Here is an 18,245-nt window from a genome sequence, read left to right as displayed (position 1 = left end):
TAAAAAATTGCAAATGTTTTGCAGGTGTTTCTCTTGTGTGGTCATGGAAACATTTTATCTCAAATACTTAAATTCAAAAAATGAATAATCACTGTCTAGAAAATATAATCATAAAAAGTAATTTAAAAAGTCTTGAAAAGTCATGAAAATTAATAAAATCCTGAAAATGAACAAAATATCAAAAAAGTCATAAAAACTGAACAAAATCATAAGTCTTGAAAATGAACAAAATCATGAAAAGTCGAAAAAATAACAAAATCGTGAAAAATGTATCAAAATCATGAAAATTTAACAAAATCATGAAATGTCGTTGCAATTTAACAAAATCGTGAAAATTTTACGAAATCATGAAAAGTCATGAAAATTTAATAAAATCGTGGAAGTTCAAATTTAACAAATTCATAAAAAATTTAGGAAATCATGAAGTCATGAAAATGTAGCAAAATTGTGAAAAGTCGAAAAATATAAAAAAAAACTTGAAAATTTAACAAAATTGAAAAATTAAATAAAATCATGAAAGTCGTGAAATTGTAATAAAATCGTGAAAAGTCGAAAAAATATAACAAAATCGTGAAAAATGTATCAAAATCATGAAAATGTGTGAAAATAAAGAAAATCGTGAAAAGTTGTAAAAATGTAACAAATTCATGGAAATATTAAGAAATCATGAAAAATGACAATGTAACAAAATTGTGAAAAGTCGAAAAAATATAACAAAATTGTGAAAAGTTGTAAAAATGTAACAAATTCATGAAAATTTTACGAAATCATGAAAAGGCATGAAATTTAACAAAATCGTGGAAGTTGTTAAAATTTAACAAAATCGTGAAAATTTAACAAATTTGAAAAATTTAACAAAATCATGAAAGTCTTGAAAATGTAACCAAATCGTGAAACTCGTTTCAATTTAACAAAACCGTGAAAAGTCGAAAAAATAAACCAAAATCATGACAAATTGATCAAAATCATGAAAATGTGTGAAAATAAACAAAATCGTGAAAAGTTGTGAAAATGTAACAAATTCATGAAAATTTTACGAAATCATGAAAAGTCATGAAATTTAACAAAATCGTGAAAATTTAACAAATTTGAAAAATTTAACAAAATCATGAAAGTCTTAAAGTAACAAAATCGTGAAAAGTCGAAAAAAATAAACCAAAATCGTGAAAATGTTAAAATTTTACGAAATCATGAAAAGTCATGAAATTTAACAAAATCGTGGAAGTTGTTCAAATTCAACAAAATCGTGAAAATTTAACAAATTTGAAAAATTTAACAAAATCATGAAAGTCTTGAAAAGTAACAAAATCGTGAAAAGTCGAAAAAAATAAACCAAAATCGTGAAAATGTGTTAAAATTTAACAAAATCATGAAAAGTTGTAAAAATGTAACAAATTTGTGAAAATTAAAATCATGAAAATGGTGAAAATGTAACAAAATCATGATGGGTTTTTTTGCAATTCTGAGTTTATGTCACGTAATTCTGAGAAAATGATTTTCGAAATCACTTTGGCTACATTCTGTTCAGCTTTGATCTGTCAGTCAGAAAATGCAAGGTGTTGATGCACCTGAAGGCTGGAGGTGGATCACGAGTGTTTAGCGCCACCTTCTGATTCAAACACACTCTTCAGCTCAGCCAATCGACTCATCCGACACAGGAGCCACATCTGAGCCACCTCTGACCTCTCAACCTTTATGAAGGCATGCAAAATAAATAAATCAAAGTTATGTTACTTCAGCGTTCATTCATCGTTCTTCATAGCTGGAAAACGATACGATGCATGTGGAAGTTTGAGTCGCTGGATTGGAGTGAAATATAATGTGTGTTCTCTGTGGAATTATTTGACTGGTGATCAAACTGAATCATGATTTCAGCGGTTCTGTCGTCAGCCGCAAATGAACAACATGGCAACTCCACACAAGAATTCTTTGCATTAAATATCCCATATGGTGCAAGCAGTCTTGTTTGTTTCATCTGTTTTATTTACAATAGACAAAGAATACAAACATATATACATCTGAACACTGATTTATGCCGAACCGACTCCATATCCATTAGGACACGCAACTGCATCCAGTGTTGGCCAATATTAACATCTTTATTAATCATGATGTTCATCTATCAGCATCACGGCTGCAGACCTCAACAATCAAAATGGTTTGATATTTTGTCTTCATTCATTTAAATGTGTCAATTATTGCTGACCTCAATCTTGATGCACAAAACAATTGCAGGAAAGTCTGTTATATTTGTAGCAATAGCCAAAAAATACATTGTATGGGTCAACATGATCCATTTTATGCCAAAAATAAATGTTCAAAGAAGATATTTTGTAAATTTCCTACCATAAATATATCAAAACGTAATTTTTGATTAGTAATATGCATTGCTAAGAACTTCATTTGGACAACTTTAAAAGGCGATTTTCTCAATATTTTGATTTTTGCGCACCGTCAGATTACAGATTTTCAAATTGTTGTATCTCAGCCAAATATTGTCCTGTCCTAACAAATCAAAATGATGCAAAAAATGATTTTATGACTGTATTTCTGTCTTGTTTTTCATTACAAACAATTAAACATTCTTAAAATCAAGACAGAAGTAAAATAACATCTGGCAACGGGGTCAGAAAAATCAACATATAAAGGCAAAACAAGATTATTTTAGTTATCCTATTGGCAGATTTTTTTCTAAACATTTAATTTCGAGTCATTTTGCATCTGCAGTAAATGTAGCTTAAGGATGTTGAAATTCTGAAAAACACAAACTTTTTGCATTGTAGTGAAATATTTGGACATTGGAATGAATTTGTGACTCTAAAAACATTTTGATCTATCATTATGATGCTTTTCTTTATGAACCTGAAATGTGTTTAATGCATTGCAGTGTAGCGATGTAATATTTAATGCATCAGCTGTAATCCATAGTAAAGGAAAGCATCCCATGATGCATTTGATGAAGGTCAACAGTAAACAGAGCTGGGATATTTATGTTTAGACTTCAAGGCGTTCTGCGGGTCTTACAAACTCTTAATTCACATTTTCACAAATTAAAACCTAAAAAGGTCGTAAATCAAAGCAGAAAGTCTTGAATTCATGAATTTGTGACATTAAATGTTACACACACTGCAAAATTGAATATGCAAAAAAAATAAGTTTTTTTGTCTTGTTTTCTAGTACAAATATCTAAACATTCTTGAATCAAGATGAACTCAACTCAAGATATTACATTCTGTTTTTTAAAAAAGTTCTTAAAATTGTGTTAGTTTTTGCTCAAAACAAGCAAAAATATCTGCCAATGGGGCAAAAAAAAACCTTGTTTAGTCTTTGAATTAAGATTATTTTTCTTAACCCATTGCTTGTTTTAAGCTAACAAAATTTTGTTTGTTTTTTTATTTTTATTACTTGTCAAATAAATGCATCTTGATTCAAGGATGTTTAGATATTTATACTAGAAAACAAGACAAAAATACTAAGAAAAAACATTTTTTGCAGTGTAAACATCCTTCAAGATACATTTATTTGCAAATGGAACATGTTTCAAAATACCTCTTAAAAACAGTTTTCTCAGAATAAAATTTGTTATGTTTGCTATTACCTGTTTGTTTGTTTGTTTGTTTGTTTGTTTTTCTTCTTTGTAAAGTGACCTTGGGTTTTGGGGGAAAAAAGATTATTATTATTATTATTATTATTATTATTATTATTAGACTGCTAAAATGCTTTTCCTACTTAGATATTTTGGTTGGAAACAACAAAAAAAGTTAAAAAAAAAAAAAAAAAATCATAATAATTCCTAAGTAATAATTATATTTTTAAAAAATTCAGTGAGTCAAATTTAAGTGAGTTTTTGCTTGAAACAAGCGAAATATTCTTGTTTTCTGTTTGAAATAAGATTATTTTGGTTGTTTTAAGCAAAACCTTACTATCTCAAAAACAAGAAAATTCTTACTCGTCTAGAAAATCCTTCTTGATTTAAGAATTTTTTTGAATATTTTGGCTGGAAACAAGACTAAAAATCTAAGTAAAAAAAGCATTGTTTTCAGAAAAAACCTAGTTTTTGCTTTGAACAAGCTGAGTAATCTTATTTTAAACTGAAAACAAGATTTATAAGCAAAAACTCCTTTAATTTTTACTTGTTTTTTTAATATATACTGTAATTTTTACTTGTATAGAAATAGATATTTAAGATTTTTTAGATGTTTTGGCTGGAAACAAGACACAATATCTAAGTAAGAAAAGCTTTTTTTTGGCAGTGTATTATTCTTAATTGAAGTCTTGTTTTCTAGGAAACTGCTTAAAACAAGAAGAAATATCCATCAATGGGGAATGAAAACTTGAGCCGATTAGCAGATATTTCTTCTTGTTTTAATCGTAAACTCACTTCATTTTCATCAATTTCTCCTAAAACAAGACATTTTATCTTGCTTCTTAAGTAAAGGCATCTTGATTTGTGAATCTTTTGACATTTGCATGGAAAACAAGACTTTTTGGCAGAATTTTTTTTTTTTGTAGATCCATTTCAAACTTTGAAGCATTGCTAATAAAAGAAATTTAGAGGCAGTATTGATGTATTGTGCCTCATTCGCTTTTCTTTACTTGGTCTTAAAAAGTCTTAATAAAACCTGCAGAAACCTTGTATACGCTGCTGCTTAAAAGTTTAAGATCAGTAAGATTTTGTTTTTCAAAGATGTTTCTTCTGCTCGTCGTGGCTGCATTTGTTTGATTAAAAATACAGAAAAAAAAATCTAATATTGTGAAATATTATTATAATCCAAAACAATTTTTTATTAGAATTATCAATGTTGGAATCCATTTTTTTTTTTTTTTGGAATTGGAATTTTTCAGAATTCTTTGATCAATAAAAGGGTAAAAAGAACAGCTTTTATTTAAATCATGTACACTTAGGACTGCAGTAACAGCTGATGAAAATTCAGATTTGCATCACAGAAATAAATTATATTTTACAGTATATTCAAATAAAGACCATTATTTTATATCATAATAACATTTTGCAATTTTACAGTTTTTTTCCCATATTTTTAATCAAATAAACGCAGCCTTGATGAGCAGAAGAAACTTCTTTAAAAACATTGCAAGTCTTACTGACCCCAAACTTTTGAGCAGCAGAGTATGTGTTTTGTACCATGTTTGATTTGTGATCATCATCCTCATCCTCATCCTCATCCTCCAGCCTGTGGTTTGTCTCACAGTTGCAGCCGTGGCTCTTATTGCCGCTGATTAAAGTGCCTGTTCTTGGACTAGTCTGTCTGCGTCTGCGCCTGCGCCTGCGTCTGCGTCCGTCCTCTCAGAGCACCATGGTGGGGACATGCCGCAGCAGTGCAGGATGGGTAATGGTCTGCATGTGCGCAGACGGAGGCGACGGCTGTCCGGCCTCAGAGTTCGATCCTCCAGGTCTGTGTCGCGCGCTCTTCTGATGCGCCCGCAGTCCGGCCAGCTGCGAGTACGCGCTCTGACAGACGTGGCACTTGTAGGGCCGTTCTCCGGTGTGCAGACGCACGTGGTTGCGGAGGGTGGAGGACTGGCTGAAGCGGCGGCTGCAGAAGCGGCAGACGAAGGGTTTGTCCAGCGTGTGGATGCGCATGTGCGAGCGCAGGTTGCTGCGGGAGTTGAAGCCGCGGTGGCAGATCACGCAGCGCATGCGGCTCGCGCCCGATGAGGAGGAGGAAGAGGAGGAAGAGGAGGAAGAGGAGGAGGACAGCGAGGAAGATGCAGCGTCGCATATGTGAGAGTCGTCTGCTGTGGAGGAGAGAGAGAATATATCAGTCTCTCACACTGGACAATCTACATTTACATGTGAACTTGAATGAAAATTAGTCATTTCTTTTAAAAAGTCATTAAAATAAATAAAATCTTAAAGAAACAAAATCATGAAAATAAAATCTTCATGAAAGTCATGAAAAGTCATGAAAATTAATAAAATCTTGAAAAGTTAGGAAAATTAATAAAATCTCAAAAAGCCAAAATGAATAAAATCTTGAAAATCATAAAATTAATAAATTCTTAAATTCATGAAAATTTATAAAATATTAAACAGTCATGAAAATTACAATTAAAAATAAGTCATTCATTTTCATGACTTTTTAATATTTTATTAATTTTCATGAATTTAAGAATTTATTAATTTTATGATTTAAGATTTTATTCATTTTTGGCTTTTTGAGATTTTAGTAATTTTCCTAACTTTTCAAGATTTTATTAATTTTTGCCTTCTTGAGGTTTTATTAATTTTCATGAGTTTTTTAAAGATTATTAATTTTTATAAAACCTCAAGAAGCCAAAAATGAATAAAATCTTGAAAATCATAAAATTAATAAATTCTTAAATTCATGAACATTAATAAAATATTAAACAGTCATGAAAATTACAATTAAAAATAAGTCATTCATTTTCATGACTTTTTAATATTTTATTAATTTTCATGAATTTAAGAATTTATTAATTTTATGATTTTCAAGATAATTCATTTTTGGCTTTTTGAGATTTTATTAATTTTCCTAACTTTTCAAGATTTTATTAATTTTTGCCTTCTTGAGGTTTTATTAATTTTCATGAGTTTTTTAAAGATTTTATTAATTTTTATAAAACCTCAAGAAGCCAAAAATTAATAAAATCTTGAAAAGTTATGAAAATTAATAAAATCTTAAATTCATGAAGATCAATAAAATCCTAAAAATTCATGAACATTAATAAAATATTAAACAGTCATGAAAATTAATACAATTAAAAATAAGTCATAAAAATGAATAAAATCTTTACATTCATGAAAATTAATAAAATCTCAAAAAGCCAAAAATTAATAAAATCTTGAAAAGTTATGAAAATTAATAAAATCTTAAATTCATGAAGATCAATAAAATCCTAAAAATTCATGAACATTAATAAAATATTAAACAGTCATGAAAATTAATAAAATTAAAAATAAGTCATAAAAATGAATAAAATCTTTACATTCATGAAAATTAATAAAATCTCAAAAAGCCAAAAATTAATAAAATCTTAAAAAGTTATGAAAATTAATAAAATCTTAAATTCATGAAGATCAATAAAATCCTAAAAATTCATGAACATTAATAAAATATTAAACAGTCATGAAAATTAATACAATTAAAAATAAGTCATAAAAACGAATAAAATCTTTAAATTCATGAAAATTAATAAAATATTAAAAAGCCAAAAATTAATAAAACCTTGAAAAGTTATGAAAATTAATAAAATCTTAAATTCATGAAGATCAATAAAATCCTAAAAATTCATGAACATTAATAAAATATTAAACAGTCATGAAAATACAATTAAAAATAAGTCATAAAAATGAATAAAATCTTAATTCATGAAAATTAATAAAATCTCAGAAAGCCAAAAATTAATAAAATCTTAAGTTATGAAAATTAATAAAATCTTAAATTCATGAAGATCAATAAAATCCTAAAAATTCATGAACATTAATAAAATATTAAACAGTCATGAAAATTAATACAATTAAAAATAAGTCATAAAAACGAATAAAATCTTTAAATTCATGAACATTAATAAAATATTAAAAAGTCATGAAAATCAATGAAATCCTAAAAAGTCATAAAAATTTACAAAACCTCAAAAAGTCATGAAAATTAATAAAATCTTGAAAAATCATGAAAATTTAATCAAATCATAAATTCATGGAAATTCAAAATATATCAGCCTCTGACACTGGACAATCTACGTTTACATGTGAACTTGAATGCACTTAGTTTAATACTAAAATAAAAATGCACCCTTGTTGTCCAAACCTGGTAATATTGGTAAAATATTAAAATGTTGTTATAAAATGTTGAAATATGTGTTTTATTTAACATTTATTTGAGAAAAAATTAAAGACATAAAAAAAATTAAATCTTGAAAATCTCAAAAAGTCATGAAAAAATATAAAAGTAAAATCTCAAAATGAATAAAACCTCAAAAAGTCATGAAAATGTATAAAATCTTGAAAACCATGGAAAATAAAGAGTCATAAAAATGAATAAAACATAAAAAATAAAGCCTCAAAATCCACAATTTAAATAAAAGTGTATTTGATGAGTTTTCATAAGGTAATTAACATTTAAGTTCATTTAAAAGGTGTTAATTTTATGTTTTATGTAATATTTCATCCAGTACATGCCATTTGCGCTTTATATGGGATATGAATTCTAAAGCATGACATGAAAGTGCCTAAAAATCCCATCTGGACAGATTTTGTTCTTAAAACACTATGACTGTCTAAAAGATGATTGGATGTCAAATGTGGGCAGCAATCCCATCATGCACCACTAGAGGTCAGACGTGTTCATGTAATCGACAGATAAGCATCTGCTCCACATTCCTTCCTCAAGCTCTTCAAGTCTGACTAATTAAGCAATGACATTTAAGAACACATAACGACTTTGAATCTTTTGATCAGCTTAAGCTGCAGGTGAACACACACACACACACACACACACACACACACACACATACCGCTCCTCTTCTTCTGGTGCTCGTCCTCTGTGCCCGGAACGCCAGGAATCCCCAGGAAAGTGTTGTGGGAATTACTGTACCAAACCAGCAGCTCCTGGTCCGGAGGAATAGTCTGGAAATGCAAACAATTAAAATAAACACTCACATTTGCTGCCTTTTGAAGATTCTATATATTGCAACAAAAATATATTCTAATGTGTTATTTTTGAATGTTCTCTGAGAAAAACATAAAGGGAATGTTGCATTTTGATCATTTTGCAAACATGATGGGAATGTTACATTTGAATGTTCTCTGAAAAAAACAGTAACATTTCAAAAATGTTACATCAATCTGCAGCTCAATGTTTCAGAAAACATTCCAAATGTATATAAAGTTACAACAGTAGCGCAGATTTTGTATGTCTTTTTATGATTTTATTATTTTCCATGACTTTAAGATTGTATTAATTTTCATGACTTTTTGAGACATTATTTAATCTTTCATGACTTTGAGATTATTTGATTTTTATGACTGAGATTTTATTGATGACTTCAAGTTTTATAAATTTGAATGACTTCTTAATACTTTATATTTTTAGATTTTTTTTATTTTCATGATGTTTTGAGATTCTAATGATTTATTTTCATGACTTTTTAATATTTTATTAATTTTAAGGAATTTAAGGTTTTGTTCATTTTTTACGAGTTTTTTTTAATTGTATTCCTTTTTATGATATTTTATGATTTGATTATTTTTCATGAATCATTTCATGATGTTTGTTTTTACATTACTTTTTAAAAATTGTATTAATTTATGACTTTAAGCATTATGTATCAATTTTCATGACTATTTTGGGATTTTATTAATTTGAGACTAATCATTTTATCATGACTTTAATATTCTACTAATTTTCCTGACCTTTTTTATAAAAATAAATTTTTTCATGACGTTTTGAGATATTGTTGTTTTTTTTTGAGTTTTTAAATATTTTATTAGTTTGAATAAATTTGAGGTTTTATTCATTTTTTATGAGTTTTTGAGATTTTAATCCTTTTGTGATTTTATTATTTTTCATGTCTTTTTGAGATTCTATTCATTCGGAGACGTTTTATTTTCCCAGTACTTTTTAAAACTGTATTAATTTATGACTTTTAAGATTTCAATAATTTTCATGACTTTAAGGTTTTATTAATTTTTGAGATTTTATTCATTTTCATGATGTTTTGGGATTTTATTGTTTTCCATGACTTCTTACTATTTTCTAATTTTAATGAGTTGTCGAGATTTTATTAATTGCATGTTCAATCTTCCATGACATTTTTCATGACTTTGAGGTTTTATTAATTTCATGTTTTATTTTTCATGACATTTTGAAACTGTAACAATTTTCGTGACTTTTTCAGGTTTTATTAAGTTCCATGTATTTTTGAGCAAATGTTTTGAACACAGTTTGTTTTCACTCACATTTTTAGAATGTATCAATCCTGATCAAAACTACTGAAGATTAATTAAAGTTCAAGATTTTAACCCTTTAAATGCCAGTTTCAATTGTTTTGTTGTACCTTTTTGAAAGTTTTAGGAAAGGGAATATAGTTGAAATACTAAAATTCAAATTTGAATGAGACGAGGAAGGTGTTTTACCTCCAGAGTTTTGTAGAAGATGCTGCTTCCGATCTGAACCACCTCCAGGTTTTGCTCCTGCTCGTTTCGGGCACATTTAATGTAGGTCATCCAGCTGCGCTGATCCTCCTGACTGGCGTCGATGAAGCAGCGCACCGTGCCGTCCTCATTAAACACCTGAACACACGTCTCTTCATTAAACCACTTCATTTAAACCAGTCTCATGCAGAATAATGAGACACACACACACACCTCCCACATGAGGTTATTGTTCTTGCGCAGGTCCACATGCTCAGGGGACACCACTCTCCCGGTGAAGGGGCCCATCTCGGTGCCGGCTTTGATCCAGGTTTTGGAGAAAATCCCCAGACCTTCTCCAGGGACTGAACTCTGGGCGATGATGACCTCGCTGGGCAAAACCAGACTAGACAGCTTCTGCACCTCTGCAGGACATCGGCACCATCAACATGAATACGCTTCATTATCATTACGCTACACTCAGACGCTCCTCATCTGAGAAAGAAAGCTGCTTTACTGACACCAATGAACAACACTGCAAACAATGCTTTTCTTACTTAGATTTTTTTTGTCTTTTTGTCCAGCCAAAATATCTACAAATTCTTAAATCAAAAAGGATCTTCAGAAAAACAAGTCAAAAGCAAGTGTTTTTGCTTAGAACAAGCTAAATAATCTGACAAATGGCAGAAAACAAGATTATTTTTCTTACCCCATTGGCAGATTATTTTGTTTGTTTCAAGCAAAAATGCACTTCATTTTGACTTGTTTTTTTTCTGAAAGATTGAGTGATTACGTTGATAATTGCAAACATTTTTTATATTATGCTTTCTAAAATATTAGGTTTAAATATGCTAATGAGGCATTATTTATTAAAATATGCACTGCAAAAAATTATTCATTATATATTTTTGTCTTGTTTTCTAGTATCTAAACATTCTTGAATCAGGATGCATTTACTACAAGTTAAATCTTGTTTTAAGTCTTGTTTTCTAAAAAAAATTGTTAGTAAATATCTGCCAATGGGGTGAGAAAAATAATATCAATTCAAAGACTAAACATTTTTTTCTTGCCCCATTGTCTTGTTTCTAGTCATAAATATCTAAACGTTCTTGAATCAAGATGAATTTAATTTAGAAGTAAAATGACCTAAGATATTCCGTCTTGTTTTCTAAAAATGTAGTTAGTTTTTGGTTAAAACAAGCTCTAATATCTGTCACTGGGGTAAGAAAAATAATCTTGTTTAGCCTTTGAATTAAGAATTTTTTTCTTACCCCATTGACAGATATTAGAGCTTGTTTTAAGCAAAAACTAACAAAAAATGTATCTTTTTAGAAAACAAGACTTAATATCTTAAATGATTTTACTTGTCAAGTAAATGCATCTTGACTCAAGAATGTTTACATATTTATACTAGAAAACAGGAAAAAAATACTAAGTAAGAAAATCATTTTCTGCAGTGAAGTGGAGATTTAAATCTCAGTGTAGGAGAAAAAATTATGGCCTTTAAAAATAAAATTGCAAATAGATAAAGTACTATAAAAGAAACACTTGACAGTGTTTTTCTCTCCAATAAAAACCAAAAAGCCTAAAATCTCAAAGCTGACAGGTGCATGAATGGTGCTCTCCTTGACACCCATCAGTCTTTCCATCGCATAAAAGATTCTTGAGATTAATCAAATGTTCTTTACACTAGGAAAAATAAAAGGTTCTTTTAAGAACTGATCAATGAAAGCTTCTTTAGGGGTCTGCTATTGCATCACTGTGAAAAACACTGTTTTGGAAATTCGATTTTAAAGTTTAAACTTGTAAACTAAATAAGTATAAATAAATTATTCCACTGATGTTTGTTAGGATTGGAAATATTTGGCTGAGATACAACTTTTTGAAAATCTGAAATCTGAGGGTGCAAAAAAAAATCTAAATATTGAGAAAATCGCCTTTAAAGTTGTCCAAATGAAGTTCTTAGCAATGCATATTACTAATCAAATTCATCTGTTATATATTCACTGTAGGAAATATACACAATATCTTCATGGAACATGATCTTAATATCCTAAATCATTTTTGGCATAAAAGAAAAATCAATTTTGATTTGATTGCTACTAATATATCCGTGGTTTTGTGTCCCAGGGTCACAAATATGCAGCAAAATATAAATAAATGCCACTTTTTAAATAGCTTTTATTCATTTCTAAACGAATTAATATTAAAACGCTCATGAATATGAATGGTTTTGCATGTTTTAAATCATTTCAAAGAAGGAATCAGCGTTCACAAGAAGAGTTTGGAGGATTTGATTGGTTATTTCGGTTTGTGGTGGCCAAGAGGCTCTAGCTCATCTTTGCAATGACACTTTGGCAGACGCGTCGAAACGAATGAATGAAACGAATCCCCTTTCTTATTATTTTGGTCACGAAATATGACCTCTATTTAACCGGATTAAGTGCGTTAAATGTTGGGGAGGGAAACTGTAAAAGCGCATTGAAAGGCGCGTGAAAAGCGGCAAAGAAAGACACTCGCATTTAACGTCAAAATCAAAGAATCGCGCATTTGTTGCGCACAAAACGCAAACAGAAGCGGCCTTGGAGAGGTGAAGAAGCGCATTCGTTCCGCTTTCACTGACACTCATTATTCTCCACTGACTCATTCCACATTCATTATCCTTTCACGACGTTTGTAGCAATAAATGTGAGTGAATGAAGCGATGGCTTGTTTAAAAACACGCAGGAATCTCGCGGACAAAAAGATGGAAAGGCGATTAGCTGCTTGACATGCCGTGAATGAGGACAGAAAGAGCCGTTCACGGTGCGTTAATGGAGAGAAGCGGAGATGCCAGCGCAGGAAAAGAGCCTGTCCAGAGATCCGTGAATGCGGGAGAAAGCTCCCAGAATGGGAATCTTTTCTTTGGCTCTCTCAGGTCAAGCACAAAGTTAACCAAATGAATTTAAAGCCGCGATTCATTCAGTCATCAGCGCTTACACGCCGAACGCGCCGCGTCCAAAAGCACCTTTCACCGCGTTAAACGGCTTCAATGGAGCAGAAGAAAAGAGACTAAATGCTGGAGAACGAACGGCATCCCTTCAACGAGCTTGGGAACAAATTCCCAGCACAGGAAACACACTTTATTCCCACTGACACCGGCGAGTTTCGATCGACAACTTCGGCCGTTTTCCGACAAATCGATCGCTGACAGAATTTAACATTATTTGTCGCCAAATAAGACCAACAAGACAAAATGCAATCGATCTGCAACAGAATTAAACGAATTCAAGCATTATATAAGACCACCAACAAGACAAAACGTGACCCTGGATCACAAAACCAGTCTCAAGTAGCAATAGCCAAAAATATGGGTCAAAATGATTTTTCTTTAAAGACAAAAATCTTTAGATCATGTTCCATGAATATAGTTTGAACATTTCCGACTGTGAATATAGGCCATTACAAATTAATTCTTGATTAGTAATATGCATTGCTAAGTACTTCATTTGCACAACTTTGAAGGCGATTTCCTCAATCTTTCGATTGTTTTGCTAATTTTCGAATATTTGTCCTATTTTAACAAATCATACATCAATGGAAAGCTTATTTCCTCCGCTTTTTTAGATTATGTATAAATCTCAATTTTTAAAAAATGACCTTTATGATTGGGCTTGTCCTCTAAGATCACAAATAATTCCAGCAAAATGTACAAAACGAAACCTTTAAAAACAACCAGGCGTTTTGTTTTTGTTTTTTCACGAGTTTATGTTAGTATCTCACATTTTGCAATAGGCTATTGTAACGTTTAAACACAATTCCTTCTCTGCATTTATTAACAATAGTATAATATCATGGAAACATCACAAAAACACTCAAGAAATGATATTGGTTGCGTTTTAAACCACACACAATGCAAAACTAAAAATCCGCTTGTGCACCCAATGCAATTTATGGATAATATCAGTGATCATTTTTGTCAGGCTGAAACTTTACAAACATACACTATAGAAACAGCTAGGCTGTTTTAAGCCAACTTTGGGTTAAATATGCACTACTTTTGGGTTGAAACGAAATGTTAATAAATTAACCATGAATCCATATTTTACCCAAAGTTGGATTGAAGCTACTTGGGACTTTTTTAGAGTGTAAGCACCGATATATTGACATATATTCACAAATATTGTAATTTCAGACAGAAACACAGTCTAAAAAATGCAGGGTTGTTTTAATCCAACTTTGGGTTAAATATGCAATTTTCAGGCATGGATACTAAAAAACTCTTTAAAAAAATGCTATGGTGTTTCAACCCAACTTTGGGTCAAATATGCACCACTTTTGGGTTAAAACCTGAATGTAAAAAATGAAGCAAGCTGGAAAACAATGTCCCAGCTATTCTGAATTTGCAGTAAACCCCGATCAAAAAAGCGATGTTTACCTCCAGTGAAGGACTGCGCCAGAACTTCGGCGGTGAAGGCGGTTCTCGGGCTCTGCTGCTCCTCGCACGGATTGTCTCCCAGCACATTCCTCCATCGGCCATAGAGGAAACTGTGCAGGATATCAGAGGTGATGATCTCACACAGCTGAGACCTGAACCTGGACTTGAGTGCCAGCGCCTCCGCGGGCAGAACCGAACCCATGTGTGCAGCAGCGGAGGAGGAGCGGAGCGGAGCGGGTCTGCGGGACTCTGAGTGCGGCTGATGATGCGGGATCAACTGCTGCGCTCCCTCCGGATCAGCTCCACTTATACGAGCCTGTGGCTCCGAGCCTCTAATTAGTTATTAATGACCCCCCGACCCACCTACACACACACACACACACACACACACACACACACACACACAGGACAGGGGGGGAAAAGCTCTTTATGCTGGAGCCCCGCCACCCCTTCAAGACACACACACCCAATGAGAAACTCTGTCTTTGTGAGGAGAGACACACAGATATGAGAGAGAGAGACAGACTGAGAGATAATCTGACATAAGTGGCTCAACACCTGTACAGAGGCTATTAACACATCACAGCCTGCAATTATTCTCACACATTTAACCAGCTGTTATTAACCTCAATACACACACAGTCTCTCGTGACATACAATTATTATGCATTTCACTCACTTTCTCTTGCTTAAGTTTTCCTTTCTTGTGTCTTACTATGTAATTATTTAAAACAAGAGTAATTCAAGTTTACAATGGCCAATGAGTAAAATGCACAGGTACTTAAATTAAACCATGCCTAAATACAATATGACACACAGTGTCATTGCCATATAGCTTATAGTGTATACCCTGTAAATAATTATTTTTTTTGATTATTTTTGCAGTATCTATCTATCTATCTATCTATCTATCTATCTATCTATCTATCTATCTATCTATCTATCTATCTATCTATCTATCTATCTATCTATCTATCTATCTGTATAAATAATGCATATAAATGTTTTTCATATTTTATTGCATATGCATTATTTAGCAAATAATAAATGCATAAGAATATATACACTTTTTAATTCATGCATATGCATTATATTTAACATACGACATTATCATTATATATATATAGTATAAATAATGCATATGCATATACATGTTTTTCATATTTTATTGCATATGCATTATTTAGCAAATAACAAAAATTAAATAATTACACTTTTTTTCATGTATATGCATTATATATAACTTGCAACATCATTATATATATATATATATAGTCTAAATAATGCATATGCACATACTTTTTTATATTTTATTGCATATGCATTATTTAGCAAATAATGAAAATTAATAATTATACTTTTTATTTAATGCATATGCATTAATTTAAAATAGCCTATATAAAGAATAATCTAAGAATATTTAAGAATAACTCATGTAATTTTATGCATATGTATTCTTAATACAACAAAACTAGTCTTAAGTAGAACATAGCAATAGTCAAAAATACATCGTATAGGTCAAAATTATCTTTTTTTTTATTATCTCTCTTTTCCATAAACGTATTTTGTACGTTTCCGACCATAGATAAATTAAAACGTAATTTTTTTTTTATTAGTAATATGCATTGCTAAGAACTTCATTTGGACAAGGCGATTTTCTCAATATTTAGATTTTTTGCACCCTCAGATTACAGATTTTCAAATAGTTGTATCTCAGCCAAATATTGTCCTATCCTAACAGATCAGACATCAACGGAAAGCGTATTTATTCAGCTTTCAGATGTATACATAAAAAATACTCTTATGACTGGTTTTGTGGTCCAGGATCACACACACACACACACACACACACACACACACACACACACACACACACACACACACACACACACACACACATATATATACTCTTAGAAATGTTTTTGCATATGCATTATTTAGCAAATAATAAAAACTGTATCATATGTTAAGTTTAAATAATGCATATGAATAATGCATATGCATTATTTAAACTTAGCATGATATACACATGCTATACATCTATAAATTCTTAGAAATGTGTTTATATTTTAATGCATACACATTAGTTATACTAAGAATCTATAATAGTAGTATTTTATGCATATGCATTATTTATACTATATATATATATATATATATATATATATATATATATAGCAAAAAATTGCAAATTGCAAATTTGTGACATGATCTTATACAGTATTGTTCTGTCTGTAATCCTGCACATTATTCTTTTGAAATACAACAGATGAACATTTATCGGTGCTCATATGAAGCCCAGCGTTCAGTTGCACACCGGCTTTGCGAGCTGTTTCTCCTCTGGATTGGTGGAGTGTTTGAAATGAGCGTTTTCCCACTTTCCTCCAGCAGGAGAACATCTTTATTCCATTCTCATCCCGCAGGTTCCCTTTCATTTGATGCAAATCAATCTGTCATGCTGTTCTGAGGAGGATTTGACATTCGTGAGTCGCGGTACACTGGAGATCATTCATTCATCAGGGATTGAGAGCAGAAATGAAGGTGAGCGACAGAACCAGAAAACACATTCAACAACTGCATTTCATCAAGTTTACATGTGACCCTGGGACACAAAACCAGTCATAAGTGTCAATTTTTCAAAATTGAGATTTATACATTATCTAAAAGCTGAGTAAATAAGCTTTCCATTGATGTACGATTCGTTTAATTATGCTACACCTATATACAACATGACAGTGTAAATGTCATTACAGCGTATAATTTGCAAATCATTATTTTTTTGGATTATTTTTACATATATAGTATAAACATACGCATTTTAATGTTTTTCATATTTTATTGCATATGCATTATTTAGCAAATAATAAAAATTTATAATTATGCTTTTTTATTCCATGCATATGCATTATATATAACTTATGCCATTATCATTATAGCCTATATTTAAAATATCAAAAATTCTTTTAGAAGAACTAATGTAATTTTATGCATATGCATTATTTATACATTAAATAAGCTTTCCATTGATGTATGGTTTGTTAAAATAGAACAATATTTGGTTGAGATTTTGGTCAACTATTTGAAAATCTAGAATCTGATGGTGCAAAATCAAAATATTGAGAAAGTCGACTTTAAAGTTGTCCAAATGAATTTCCTAGCAATGCATATTACTAATCTAAAATTAAGTTATGATATATTTATGATAGGAAACTTACAAAACATCTTCATGGAAAATAACATAAATGAAAATTGATCATTTTGACCCATACAATGTATTTTTGGCTATTGCTATGTGCTGGTTTTGTGGTCCAGGGTCATATCTTGTATTAATAATCCAAATGCATAAACTTTAACATTAGTTATTCTAATATATTCTTAGATTATTCTTTATATAGGCTATTTTAAATATAGGCTATAATGATAATGTTGTAAGTTATATATAATGCATATGCATGAAAGAAAAAGTGTAATTATTAATTTTCATTATTTGCTAAATAATGCATATGCAATAAAATATGAAAAACATTTATATGCATATGCATTATTTATACTTTATATATATACACACACATATATTTGAAAAATTGGAATCTGAGGGTGCAAAAAAACTAAATATTGAGAAAATTGCCTTTTAAAGTTGTTCAAATGAAGTTCTTAGCAATGCATATTACTAATCAAATTATGTTTATATATATTTATGGCAGGAAATTTATA

General features: G+C 30.5%; 1 protein-coding gene across 1 annotated transcript; it reads right to left on the bottom strand.

Moving 5' to 3' along the window:
- Positions 1-4,675: 4,675 nt before the first annotated feature.
- On the bottom strand, positions 4,676-14,733 carry LOC141335883 (PR domain zinc finger protein 12-like). Its single transcript, XM_073841443.1, has 5 exons — positions 14,532-14,733; positions 10,349-10,539; positions 10,118-10,273; positions 8,497-8,608; positions 4,676-5,757 (listed from the first exon to the last, which is right to left on the bottom strand). Exons 1-5 carry the CDS (start codon positions 14,731-14,733, stop codon positions 5,306-5,308), a joined length of 1,113 nt encoding a protein of 370 aa, XP_073697544.1. The 3' UTR covers positions 4,676-5,305.
- Between the last annotated feature and the right edge of the window lie 3,512 nt (positions 14,734-18,245).

The sequence above is a fragment of the Garra rufa genome, chromosome 5 (genome assembly GCF_049309525.1).
Source record: "Garra rufa chromosome 5, GarRuf1.0, whole genome shotgun sequence".
NCBI classification, from domain to species: Eukaryota; Metazoa; Chordata; class Actinopteri; order Cypriniformes; family Cyprinidae; genus Garra; species Garra rufa.
Note: the sequence above shows the minus strand (reverse complement) of the source record. Positions and strands in the feature narration are given on the sequence as shown.

Bases quoted from the DNA above. Each gene is read 5' to 3' on its own strand.
- LOC141335883 (XM_073841443.1), bottom strand. From the start codon at position 14,733: ATGGGTTCGGTTCTGCCCGCGGAGGCGCTGGCACTCAAGTCCAGGTTC. The intron at 10,540-14,531 runs GTAAACATCGCT...GATGTCCTGCAG, and splicing joins GGCGCAGTCCTTCACTGGAG to AGGTGCAGAAGCTGTCTAGT. The intron at 5,758-8,496 runs GTATGTGTGTGT...TCTCCTCCACAG, and splicing joins GCACCAGAAGAAGAGGAGCG to CAGACGACTCTCACATATGC.